The 14199-nt window shown below is 41.3% G+C and overlaps 1 protein-coding gene across 3 annotated transcripts in view; it reads right to left on the reverse strand.

Moving 5' to 3' along the window:
* Nucleotides 1-14199, reverse strand: part of CLYBL (citramalyl-CoA lyase) — a 194950-nt gene that overhangs the window by 178946 nt on the left and 1805 nt on the right. Inside the window, exon 1 of one of the 3 annotated variants that reach the window (XM_079972951.1) lies at nt 11945-11964. The exons of the other annotated variants lie outside the window; for them this stretch is intronic. Within the exon in view, the coding sequence (XP_079829077.1) occupies nt 11945-11949 (5 nt within the window). The 5' untranslated portion in view covers nt 11950-11964. Of the gene's footprint in view, nt 1-11944; nt 11965-14199 lie in introns of those variants that run through there. 3 annotated transcript variants of the gene reach the window in all.

The following is a 14199-nucleotide window of genomic DNA, read 5'->3' on the forward strand; positions in this document are numbered from 1 at the left end:
AACAAACACAGATAAGGGTTCTTAGGTAGAAGTAATAAAGAGATCTTTATTCAGGCAAATCTCAATACAGGCTTGGAAGCAGACAAAGGAGTTCAGGAGTCAAGATTCAGAAGTTCTGGAAAGCAGGCAAGATGCTCAGTTGGTACCGCATGACTCAATCTCAGGTGGTGGTCCCTTCCCACTCTGCAATTCTACAAAGAGTTTCCACATCCACCAAGCTTTTAAAGACGAGGCAAGATTTGCTCACTGTATGTGAATATTGGGATTGCAAATGAGCACTACTTGGGGGCTCCAATCTGCAGAAGCTGGCCCAGTTCTAGGCAACAATGCTCCACTCTCCCTCTTCACGCTCTTGAGCAATGCTGTTCCCTCTCCCCTCAGGTGCCCACAGCCCTTCCCCACTGCCAGAGAGACCCTCTACTCTGCCCGGAGGTTGGAGGTCGAATCCCTGTTCCCCCTTCTGAAGTGGCTGAAGTTGAGGCACAGATGGGAGAGCTCCTCTCCTGCAGCCCCAGTTGCCACCAATCTGACTTCACCTCTTGGTTTCTTCTTCCTTCCTCTCCTATATTGGGCCTGACAAGCCAAAGCTGACCCAGACAGAGACAAAGGACAGGTATGGAGAACTTGTGGCCCTACATATATTACAAGCTCACCATGCTGGCTGAGGATGACAGTATTTGGAGTTCAGTAACATCTGGAGGGCAGCAGTTTCACTGCTCTACAGGTTTGGCAGCTGCAGGAACATCTGAACTGGCTGTGACACAGTGACTTGTCCAAACTTCCCAGTGCATGCATGGGCTAGCAAGAGCTACAAACCCTGACTTACTGGACCAAATTGGACTTTTGCATTGATTTTAACTGGGTGCAGAGTGCACCCAACATTTTGGAACTGAGGACTCCACACATCAAACTACAACTGTCAACTGAGGGAACCATGGGCTCTGCAGAAGGGATGGGGAAGCTGTGGCTTTCCAAGTCTTTGTTGGCCCTAACTCCCATCAGCCCAAGTGTCTGGCAAATGGTAAGAGATGATGGGAGTAGTAGTCTAGGAATAACAGACCTGGGAGACCATGATTCAAATCCTCACTCATCCACAAAGCTCACTGATTGAACTTTCAGCCCTAAAACAGGCATCCCCAACCTTCGGTCCTCCAGATGTTCCCATCATCCCTGACCACTAGTCCTGTTAGCTAGGATCATGGGAGTTGTAGGCCAAAACATCTGGAGGGCTGCAGGTTGGGGGTGCCTGGCCTAAAACTATCTCACAGGGTTGTTGTGGGGATTAAATGATGAGGAGAATCACGTGCGCCACCTTTGAGAAAAAGATGAGATAGAAATGCAACCAAACCAATCAAGGATACAGAGAAGAAAAGAAAATAGTATCTTATTTTAGACAGGGGGAAACAGAGTCAAGGGGAAGAGGCTCTCGATGCACTGTAAAGACTGTACAGTCGTTATATGTATTAAAATACGATAGTTGTCTCACACAGTAAATCCAACCTTCAGTAAACCTTTGCCGTAGGACCCGCCAAAGCCAAGCAAATACTTATATTCAATTCATTAACAGGCAGAGTTGGGTTCAATGGCGAAAGGCAGCTAGGGCAATATTGAAGTGTTCTGGGGGAGAGTTCAAGTTATAATCTGATTATACGTATTGGAAAGATACTTTGAAGCATGGATTTTATTTCTTCAACCCACTTTTATGCTGCAAGCGTAGAGCGGGGAAGATGGAAGGCTGGCGTCTTTGATGAAGAACTGTATGTTGACTTCAACCCAAGCAACCCAAGCCTATTTCAAGAGAAGATTCTAGAAACATACAGCTATTCCAGAACTCCCAGTGAATAATCCATTCCATTTCCATATGCATGGAAATGATGCATAAAAACCAGCAGACAGAGTAGAGTCTTATCACTGCGGAGAGAAATATGCTTCCAAAAGTCTTAACGTTTTACAAAAAAAAGTGAAGAGATTGGTTGTGCTTTCAGGGTGGTTTTTTGTTGTTGTTGTTTTGCCACTATTGTACTTTTAGCCTTTTACGTTAAGAAAGTAGTAAGTCAAGTGACGGCAAAAGGGATTTGAGCAAATACTGTTTGTGGGATACGTTTCAGAAAACGGGTCGACGTGACTTTTTCTTTCTTTCTTTTTTCTTTAATATCCTGAGCAATAAAGATCTGACAAAACCTTAGAAAGGGGAGGGAGGGGGGAGCAAAGTGGAACTGCCCCATAACTTATCAATTCCAGGCCTTGGCTTCCCTAATTGACAACCTCAGGGCTACTTTCATCACTTGTCGACTTCAAACCCACACTCAATTTTTCCTTAAAGGTGACGGTACCTCAGTAGCTCAATGGTGTTTCGGGACATATTGCAGCATATAGGAATATTTTTCTCTGACGCCCGCATATAGAGAGGGTAGAAGAGAAAGGCGGCCTCAGGGTGGGGTGAGGAGAGGGCCGAATCTTTCACATCTCTCAGCAGCTCGGAAGAGCATGAAAACAGTTCTTCAGCTGCAGTCAAGCTTTTTGGTCTCACCCCCAAATTATTCCAAACCATGAATAAAACTGAAGCTGTATCATAACAAGATGGAAGTTGTGCATAGGTAGTTCCCTGGGTCCTGGAACAGGGAAATTTGCCCATTCTAGATTGGTTGCCCTGAAAGGAGCAGGTGGATAGTCTGGGTGGGGGTGGGGCTTGACCGGCCTTAAACTAGGTCGAGACTTTAAAGTATGCACCACTTCTCTGACTGGAGGAGACCAAAACATGCAATGACAGTGGCTTACCACAATGTCTAATGGTTAATACCCGTATCTTGGACACTGTGTGGAGATTCTCCACACCAACACTTGGAATGTCATGGGGCTCATAAGTAGAAGAGATGGATGATTTTTAAATTCTTTTTGCAGCCTCCACAGATTGTGGTCTTGGATGATGGTAATCCTAGTCGAACAATATTTGGAGGGCACACATTGCCTATCTTTGTGGTAGGCCAGAACACAAAGACTTCACCTATGTCACTTTATTCTCCAGAAAGTAATTATCTATTTTACTAATGTATTTCCCACCCTTCAATATAAATATATAAACATATAAATACAGCATGCAGTATTAATAACACACACACACACACTCAAAATTAAAAGGTCTGAGAAAATAAGATTCTTGCCTGGAGCCAGAAAGATTTCACAGTGTGCATGAGTTTCTAGGACGAACACTCCAAAACAAGGACACCACAACCAAAAAGGCTCTGCCCCCATTCATTACATGCCACATCTCCGCCAGTTGGGGAAAGTGTAAAGAGGAATTATGATAACAGGCAATGTATAGGAGAAAATGATCCTACTCCCAGCCTATGCTTGCACATGTACTTGCTTTTAGATTTTAAAGTTAAGAGGTTAATTAATAATACTACAAACAACAAGAGACTTCATCATTAATGCTTGTAACAATGTACCATCCATTTATACTTAGCTATGCTGCCACCTAAAAAGAAGTGAAGGCTAAATTTATACAGATAGCTTAAGACCATCAGCTCGGAGGGAAAGGGCCCGACACTCACAGATGTTTGAGAGGGCTTGAGTGGGAAGAGAACAGTACACCAAAGTGCTTTAAAAAGAACTCACTTCTCAGGGGTACAGGAAGAGTTTATCACTTAATGCTATCTCAGTGTTTCCAGTAATTATTTCTGCTGCTCTACTGTATCTTAAAAATACAGGCAGAGGATGCTAAAGGAAGTTTTTGCATGTGCCCTTACCCAAAAGAATGCAATTTGTCCACCACAAAGAACGGGTTCGGAAACATTAAAAACCAGAGAACTGCATCTAATTTGTACCTTCCAATTCCATGCTGTTTCCAAAATCTGCATATCATTTGGATGAATGTTACAAATACCAAGTAACATGCTTCATGTATTCTGTTAAATTCTTAACTCTGGGGTTGTTAGCTCCAGATGTGAAGAGCCCTGGAGCCAAGCCATCCAAAATCAGCATGTGCATTTTATGAAACAAGAGGACCAGAGAGCAATATTTCGGAATCCAGTTTAACTGATTATACCTCTGGCTTACTGCACATTGCTATCATGTTGTCAAGCCAACTTCTACAGCCAGAGCAGATTAAAATGATGTACTTGTTTAATGTAAAAGCTGGGAGTCTCAAGATTATAAATGAATCCCCTGGGCCGTACAAAACAGCCTCGGGCAATACAGAGGCCGTATGTTACCTATTTCCGCACCTTAATTTTCCTGGGGTACTTTGACCACAATCATTCATTCAGTCCTTTTGCTGCGACAGTAGAATGCAAACTGTGCAGGTCACACCCTACCCCTAGGACTCACAGTGAACCCCAACATCCTTGACAAAGTTTTACGCAGCATTTGGGAGCAAGCAGAACAATGTAACGTTGGAATTTAGCAGAAGATATGGCTCAAGTAATTTTACTCACACCAATAATTCCACTACTGCTCGTGGCTGTCAATAGTTCAAGAAAAACCACCCGCAGATGAACTACAGTCAGAGCGCTGGTTCCCAGGTTCAGAACCCTGTTGAGTCATGAATCTGTCAATTGTACTCAAGTCGCCATTTCTCAGCCTAACTTGCCTTCTTGGGATGACATATGAGAGAAACGTAAATCCCTTTGTATACTGGAAAAGTGCTTTGGGGAAAAAAGATATTCCTCTTCACAATACTAAAAAACAAAACATTCAAGCCTGTAAACTAAGGCTACCCTCCTATATATACACTCCCTCGGGAGTAAAACTCATTAAATTGGCCTTACTTCTGAGCAGATAAGTCTGGGATGGTCATGAACAGAGATGAAATATTGTATAAATGTAAGTATTTAAATCCACTGCAACAAACTGAAAGCTCAATATTGGGGGGGGGACAGCACTGGATTCTATTCATTCACTTTCTTCTCACAAAAATACAATATCATACCCCCCCAAATAAAAGAACTATGGAATGATAGGCTATCCTGTCCACTTTCTGCAGACAGATGTTTCCTAGCTTTCTTTTAAAAAACGTAAATCACATTTGCAGTGTTAGTAATCTAGGCCTGTAGCCTCCATTACAAACCGGGGACCTTCCAGGGTGTAGAATTTAAGTTTACAAGCCTGTTTTGCTTTCCTGCAGGCGCTTAGAGCTTGTAAATGGCACCTTTCAGTGTCCCGAAGAACGAAGGGCAGCTAGTCCCAAATTCTCGTGTTGCCTAATGGTCTCACATAAAACGAGGTCCACAGAATTTTTATGGCCATCTCAGGGCAAACTCACAGGTGAAGAACCACTAGGGAAAGGATGTCTTGAGCTTTGTCCCTCGGAGCTTTCCAGGTGCAGCAATTCCCCCCCCCCCCACCCGTTGCTTGAACAATTAATAGAACTCTCAATGTAAAGTCTGTAGCCCGAAAGTTACAGCAGTGAGAAGTAAATCAGATGGAGAAATTCCTCCGGGAACAAAAAGGGGGAGAGGAAGAATAGAGATCAATATGCGTTGACCTCCAAAGTGAATAAAACTACAGAACTTTTTCGCACAAAAATGAATAAACAAGGCTGAAACTCTATATCCACTTACCTGGAAGTAACCCTCCATGAACACAACTGGACTTACTTCTGATTATATGTATAGGATTTGTCCCGTGGGTCACTTTTTCTTTCTGAGTCTGCATGCACAAACCCCGACAAAATTAACAAACTCTCAATAACCACAGAAATTGCATGTTATTGTTGTTTTTAAACTAGTAAGTATAGAGCCATTTTGCACAGGAAGTGATATTCAGAGCTTTGATGAAGACCAAAATATAACCATTTGGGCTGCAATCTACAAACAACAACACAGTTCAATCTACAAGATTTATCTATAAGACTTTTCTGGAGTAAGGACTTTGTGGACAGTAGTCTTTAAATGCTACAAATTGCTTCCAAATTTAATGACTCGTGACTTGCCAAAAACAGTGCTAATGAGCTTTAGGTTTTTTGCTTTAAAAAAAAAAATCCAAGTAGAGGCCAGCAAATGAAAGGAGAAACCAGTAAAATGTAAGTAAAAATGCTAATTTGATTCATGCACAGTTACAGCTTGGCTGTGGGTGTGCCAACACCACTTGCATCTTCCCCAATCAGGAAATGGGATTAAATGTTTTAAAAATATTTTACTGCAGAGCTCGATTTTCTTTCAATTAGAGGGCAAAACAAAATCCCACTGATTCAAGGCACTTCAGTTAAATTAGTGCCTTTCACTGATCCTCTACATATTTAGGTACGAGACGTTGGAATTAACAGGAAATGTGTGTTCTCCAGTCAGTCTCATTAGCTGGTTGTGCCACACACATCTTCACACATATGTTTTCAATGCTTTCCCAAGGAACCAAAAATGCACCCAAGCTTAAAAGGCAGTAGTAGAATATTGGTGCCACCTTGCTTGCGGAAAACGCAAGACAATCCGTTCTCAGGACTTCACAAACCTCGGATACTGCAATTCTAGTAGTAGTAGTAATAATAATAATTTATTATTTCTACCCCACCCATCTGGCTGGGTTCCCCAGCCACTCTGCACGGCTTCCAACAAAAGATTAAAAATACATTAAAACATCAATTATTGAAAATTTCCCTAAACAGGGCTGCCTTCAGTTGTTTATTTCTTTGACATTCTAGAACTTTGACACTGGTTTGTATCACTGTCCTTGCATACCTACAAAATCTGTATTACTCAATATTCAGAGAAAGTGGCATTTGCACTTATGTATGTGTACTAAATGTACGAACTCTTACTGCATCTTCCTGTAAGCATACTATGGACCCTATGACTGTCCAGCGGTTGTGGGTGTTATGAAAAATCATGTCTTTGTGGTGAATTGGGGGACATGCTATAATAAGGGAGTGGCTGTGTTTTTAAGAGACCACTCCCTGATTGCGAGTTCTGCATACCCTCCAACATCTCTCCAATAAAAATAGGAACGTCCTAAGGAAAAGCAGGACATTCCAGAATCAAATCAGAAACCGGGCCAGCTTCTGTAAATCCAGGACAGTCCTTGGAAAATAGGGAGACTTGGAGCATATACATTCTGGATATATTAGCTGTGTGGTAGCACATGGTGAGAGGTGCTGGCTTGCTTGCGGCAAGTATTCTTTGATCTATTTGGGTATTTTTGATTTGTATTTTGGTGGTCTCTAGCTAAAATGAGTCTGAGACCTACAGATTTTGTTGTGTGAATCCTATACACTATAAACTTGATTATTGGTTCCTCAATGAGACCATGGACATGTGTACTTGTTGGAATTCGCATGTGCCTGCACACACATCCAGCAGCCCCTGGATTGGCGGATTGCACTGGCAACCAGTGATCTATCTACTTCCGCTTTCTGCCTTCCAAAACTAGGCAAGCCAAGTGTCTTGTAAAGGTTCAGAAGCAGAGCATGCTGCAAATGTCCACCCCCGTTGTGAATCGCTGGCATCTGAGACTCACAAGGCATATTGGCTGTGTTCACACCTAATGATAAGCCAAGAAACACTACTTAAACCACACTCTACAGAAGCTATGTACTAGTGCATGTAGCCCAATTGTTCCCACTTTGCTCTTCCCTTTGGGCACGCAGGTAAGAAAACCAGGAAAGGGGTAGCTTAGTATTGTGTCCAAACCCGGGATCATGGCTTGTTTCTCCTTAACAAACAAAGATTTGTAATGCATAATCAATTGCATATTGTTTGCAGATTGAAAACAACAACAGTATACACCTATCATATTCACTGGATTAATTTCTGTTCTGGACATGAGATAAATAATTTCAGACATCCCTACATGAGGGATGAGTGAAGGAAAAGCCAAGCTCTGAAGTATTTTATTCTTCAATTGCAATGTAGACCCCTACGAAGTTGTATCCAACACTGTGCATGAGTGGAACAGACCCCCACATATAACAAGATTTACCTCTCCTCTGCCCTGCAACCCTCTGCACAACCTCATACTTCAGAGGGTTGGAATACTCTCCAGGGCAGATATTGGGCACGGTGTAGGGAGGCTGTAGGGGATGAGCAGAGGAAACTGATGTTGCATTGCGCAAGTAGAAGTTCACTCACGAAACATTGGATTTCAACCTTTCTCTGCAATTCAATTAGCTTCTTTACCTGTACCATCTAGTAAAACATCACCGAAGTCGGCTGAGCTATTCAGATGAATGAAGTCAACTGTGGGAAACCACTTATTATTTTTTCTTGAAGCATTTTTTTATTAAAGATTTTCTTGATTTACAAAAGTATATGCAATGTCTCTCTCTCGTATATATATATATTTTCCATGTAACATTTTTACAAGTTTGGGAAACCACTTATAAAGTAATAAAGAACAACATACACCATCACTTCTTCCTACGAACAAGGCATAGCTGCAAGTACACACCTAGGCCTGATTCAATCATATCTTAGCTTAATAAACCAAGATCAGCATTAGCCTTCTACCTGTCCAAACAATTCCTTATCTCCTCTCTACTCAGCTTGTCATAAGAGTTCAGTTAACTATAGTTTCCTCTTACACTCAAACAATGAGACTATGGTTATCATGTACATATCAAGACAGGACCTTAAATAAACTCTGAACCATAGTTTAAGATCTCAGTTAGTTCCTAACCTAGTAGACATATGTTTTCCAATCTGGATGTAAATGCAAACTATGGTTAACCAAAGACTTACTAGCTTTTCACAGCACACCAAGAAGGAATAAAGATTATTTGTTAATTATCAGGTGATACACAACAGAACAAATAAAATAACTTGATCCCACATTTAAGACACAGCAATACGTAACTGATTTTGCTTCCTCTCTCTCAGTCATATAAGACAGAAGACCTACTGTAAAAACCTCATTTGGGAAGATCTTCCCTAAAGGATTTCTGCACTCCTGGAGGCTGAAGTACAGACTCATCTGTGTTTATAGAATCAAAGAGAGGAAACCAAATAAGAAACGTAATAAGCTGAGATGTGATCATCATACGTGCAGCAGCATTCTATGAAAGTCAAGTGATTTAGGTCTACAGGTCTTCACTATGTGGAGTCAGTTGCTTTCCTCTTATAATATTGCACATTAAGGGTGGCAGCTCCAAACACCCCCTAGCAGCTCCAAACAGAAGATGGACTAAATGCTAGCTCAGAAGTATCTGCCAGGAAAGATGTGCAAGAAGCCACTCCAGATGTTCTCTGGAAGCAATGGAAGAGGACATGCAAGTCACCTGAGCATCCTCTTTGTAGCATTTCTGGGTAACAACTGAAGCAGCCTTAGGTGTGTGCTGATTTGCACTAATGTAACTGAAAAAATATATATCATTTTGTCACACATGACACCCTGGATCTACTCATAGCTGTACAGTGGTCACTACTCTCTCATGTTATTTACTCATGTTATTTGCTGCTACAACAACCCACAGGATCAGGTCCTAAAATTAGATGTCAACATTGGGAATTAACAACATAAATGTCTCTTGGTTCCTACCCAAGAGCAACGACACTTGTACCTTCGGTGTAAATAAAGTAGTCAAGTTTTATTCTGACAGACTGATAGTGTATAATCAGAAACATATAGTGTATAAGCAGACATTAGTCCAGACGCCCTGAGGCACTAACAATGAGGCAAGGATCAAAGCAATTCTGCAGAGGAGCTTCAGGGTTCCCTAAACAAAGTTCAGGGACAAAGACAGGGGCCCAGGATCAGAAGCTGTGATCTGAGACTGTACAGGAATAGGAAGATGCTCCAACAATTCAATGCAATGAGGCGGGGCAAGTCCAACTGCTCACCTGTCCTACTGAGAACTCCTGGCCTGAAGCAGGCCACTCCTTGTGGGCTCGGGCCCTTTCCTCCTCCCTAGCAGAGGAGGGGCCTCCCTGGCACTGGAAGGGCCCACCTTCTTCTGAGCTGAGGAAGTGGACGTGTGAGACTCCAGAGGGAAAGTCTCAACAGGAAGGCCTAGGTCCAAGTCAGGGGCAGGTTCTCACCCATGACCTCCCCCTAGTTGTCCTCATCAGAGTCCTCAGGGAAGGCTATGACACAACCTTGTAAGTCATTCTTATGACACGCCCATCACATCAGGTACTACTTTTTGAGGGTTTTTTAAGGCTGACATTTTGAGGAGTAGAGAATATTTAAAAACACTTTTAGTACTATTAAATCCACACTGGACGAAAGCAATAATTGCGCTCTCGTGAAGCAAACCAAGTAGAGCTTCAACCTACAATAACAGCTTGTTAGTGTCCTTAGTTTCAAGGCTTTGGAATGGCATCTGTCTTGAATTATATCCAGCTGGGATCATGTTTCAATGACCAATATGGACAGATTACTGGAACTTTAAAACCTTGCCCTCTTTGTAATTGATGTTTAAACTGTTTGAAGTTTCTCATTAAGTCCATTTTACAAATTAGGTGCAGATGTATAAAGCTAAATGTACAGTACTAGGGGAAATTAGGTCACCTGAAAGCTCAATATAAAATGTCTCTGTTAACTGTTTAACTACAATGAGTACATTAAATTTTAGAAAATCGACTCGGCGTGTCCCAAATTCTTCAGAGTTTCATCACTTCCTTTTCATTGCGGAAGAGACTTCACAATGGCCAGCCACTGTGTAATGTCATTACAGTAAAAAATATGAAAGCAAATGCATTTAGTTGTATAATCACCAGCTGAGATGTTCTTTCACTGCAGTATAGTTATACTATAGAAACAGGAAGAAAAGAAGACCTCAATACCATGATAACAAGTAATTCAAATTTACACCTGAGTTCAAGTAGATATAGTCTTGTCATTATATATTTTTTAAGTTCCCCTAGGTTCTATTATACTGCGCCAACTCTGTCTGGGAAAAGAATATCAATACCTAGCATTCATAGGATTATTCTATTTGAGTCATTGCAGGAAGAACCAAAAACACTGGTATTACTTGCAACGGAACAGTTTTCAGTGATTTAGATGTTAGGGAAGCTTCCTAGCTATTCGGGGGAAATGCTAAATATATTTTCCATCAATTCTACAAAGTTTATCTGTTTTATGTCAGTTTAGTTATGTCTTCACAACCACAACCAAAACAAATACCATGTGAACTTTGGGTGAGGAATGCTGGAAATTCTGTTACAAATCCTGATCTCTAGCTTTCCACCCTTGAACTACACATCTAAGGGTTCCTAGAGAGTAAGGGCTATTAAATCTGTTTTTAAGTCTGTGGCACAGGTTTGTAGCAAGCAAAGACTGCCTTGACTGATATACTTTAGACCCAGTAAATCTTTTCCAGCCCAGCAACCTTAAGCTCCAGTTCTATAGCTTGAGTATCAGCTACACCTGACAACATTACAAGCTGCATATGGGAACTGCACTTATCTGAGACTAGCAGAATCAGAGTGCATGGCACAGCCTCAAAGAACAACTGTTGTTCCTAAGCTACTCTCCCAATTATATTTCATCCTTCTTCTATAATAATACTTTATTAAATACTTTATCCACCACCAGTGCAGTGACACACACGCCCTTCCTGTTTAGTCCCACATCACAAAACAGCTTGCAAAAACTGTCAAATTTAACACATTTCAGTAGCCAGTCCTGATTCTCAAAAGCATCAATGACATAAATCACTGAGAAACAAACTTGTTCAAAACCTGAAAAATGAGCTGGTGCTTTCAAATGAACATTTCCCCAACAAGGTTGCAAACAACGAACGCAACACAATTTCATTTTCATCTCTTTCTGCTGCATAGTAATAAAATGAATTTAAGATTAATTTAAAATGAAACAGCACAACAAAGACATCCAAGGGATTTTACAAAGGCATGGGGAGGACCAGTCTTTGGAGCCAAAATCCTCAAAATGCACCAAAAGCAAAAGAGAGAGATCTTTCACCCTTACATAACAACTTTTAACAACTGTATAAAGCAACATTTCAATTGTTAAAGAAACAAAATAATAATAATTCCAGGTAAAAAAGAGATACCTCATCTTCACAGAGATTTTTTTACATTTTATTTTCCTGTCAACGGAAATCTTGTATCTGTTCAAGATTTGTGTCTGCTAAAATGTTGCAAGACAGAGAGAAAGTTTTCTGATTAACAAAGAAAACGTGTTAGGCTATATTTCAGCTTTTGTTGCATTAGCACCCTCCAGTGTCCAATTTATGAAAAAACAACAGCTTAAAAGGGCTCTAATTGTGACTTCCTAGTCAAACAGAGGTTGAAAGGTTTACCCTGACTTATCAATTCATTGGCATATGCCACCACTAGGGACAATGATAAGAAGAGCCCACCCAATTAAAGACGAGTTCTGTTCTTCTGCCCACAATGCTACCATATTATACAACGAAAAGGTTGAGCATGTTAACAAACTGTCCTAATTCCAGCTGCCAAGTCCAACCCACCATACAATGTGGACAGAGTTTCTGTTAAAAGCAGCTCTGTAAAAGGGCTTTGGGTGTTCAGGTAACCAAACCATAATGCTCAATGCAATGCAAATCTAAGCATTCTTACTCAGAAGAAATAAGGCTCACTATACAGGCGATAACCATTTTGCACAGAGGTTCTGTTCCCACCCTCTGAATGTGTTGGCGGAGTGCAATTAAGTGGGCCCCACCATGTTACACCCCACCACATTATGGCCCTGATTTCCCCTCTTCCAGGTCCAAAAGGAACCATGCATTGGCAATCACACATCAACTTGGAGAAAGTCAGGGGAGGAATGTTTCCTTCCCATCCCCCCAAAAATTCATGCTACAGAGTCAGGGGGTCATCCTGAACCAGGTGTTCCTGGGGGAGCGACCAAAACTGGGTGGATCACAACCTGATTTTGGGAAATCTCCCCCTCTTCCAGCAACCCCCATGGTAGGCGGGGGAAGAGGAAACTTTATTTTTGTCAGTTTATGATAGGATCCAAGTAGGGATGGGAGAGAGATTCAACAAAAAGTTCATTTTTAAAGGCAAACCTACCAAATCCACACTTCCTGAATCAAGGTGCAAATCGAAACACAGCCATCGTGCGCAAAATTGCATATTTTAAAGTGTGGGTGGAAATGCACATATTAGTGAAAACAACATACAAAAGTGCATTATATACAAAAGTGCATTAAATTAGGAGAATCTGCTTTACAAAAAATGTGTATGCGACATATAAAAATGTTACAGATAGGTAGCCGTGTTGGTCTGCCATAGTCAAAACAAAATAAAAAAATTCCTTCCAGTAGCACCTTAAAGACCAACTAAGTTAGTTCTTGGTATGAGCTTTCGTGTGCATGCACATCTGAAGAAGTGTGCATGCACACGAAAGCTCATACCAAGAACTAACTTAGTTGGTCTTTAAGGTGCTACTGGAAGGAATTTTTTTATTTTATATAAAAATGTGTACTTGCAAAAATTTGTACTAAATATATATATCTCACAGGTTGGTCCAGAAATGTGGAGAATTAAACTTAAAACTGGAAGAAAGAGAAACTGAGGGAACCTAAATTGACAAATCCATCCACCTTTAGATCCATGCCAGAGTGCTATGCCCTGGCAACCAGTGAGTGCTATTTTTCTAGAAAAGGAGGTGCTGGAACTCACTATGAACACCTCCCTCATTCTCATACAATGGCAATGAATGGAAAAAAAGCCCTACAGGAAACCACATGTGGGATTAAAGCCTTCATTAAGCTTGCTCCACTAGCTCTTTTTCGGTCTTCTGACATTGTAGGTGAAGAATTGGTCAATAATAAGAATCCAACCTTTACCTTCAACCACATTTCAAAATATTGAATGAATTATAAACCCAAAATTCCAACACAATTTTCTGTCTCATCAAACTCCTCCCTTTTATAAGCATGGAATTCAGAACGGCATCATAGTATGACAATGACCATCTGTACAGGTAAGGCCTACAACGTTACAGGTGCTGGGGTCACTTGTCTCAGTGATACTGGTTTTAATGGACTTCCTTTTATCAGAGTAAGATGTGCTTGTTTTTAATGTTTGGTGTTCGTTAGCACCATTGTCCAACAGGTCAATCGGATCGACTTGTAGAACATGTGATTGTTTTTCCTCAATCTCTGATCGCTCTCTCTCTCTCTCCAAACAGCCCTTTCTCTGGAGGAGCCAGCTTGCAGGGCTTCTCTCTCTCTCTCTCTCAGAAGGAGAAGCAAACGGGTGCAAGGCATACACAGATGGAGATGCTGGGCGAGAGACAGAAGCGCTGGCTCCTCGAGAGAAAGGACCGAATTTTGCT

The sequence above is a fragment of the Podarcis cretensis genome (assembly GCF_951804945.1).
Source record: "Podarcis cretensis genome assembly, chromosome: 4".
In the NCBI taxonomy this organism is placed as follows: Eukaryota; Metazoa; Chordata; class Lepidosauria; order Squamata; family Lacertidae; genus Podarcis; species Podarcis cretensis.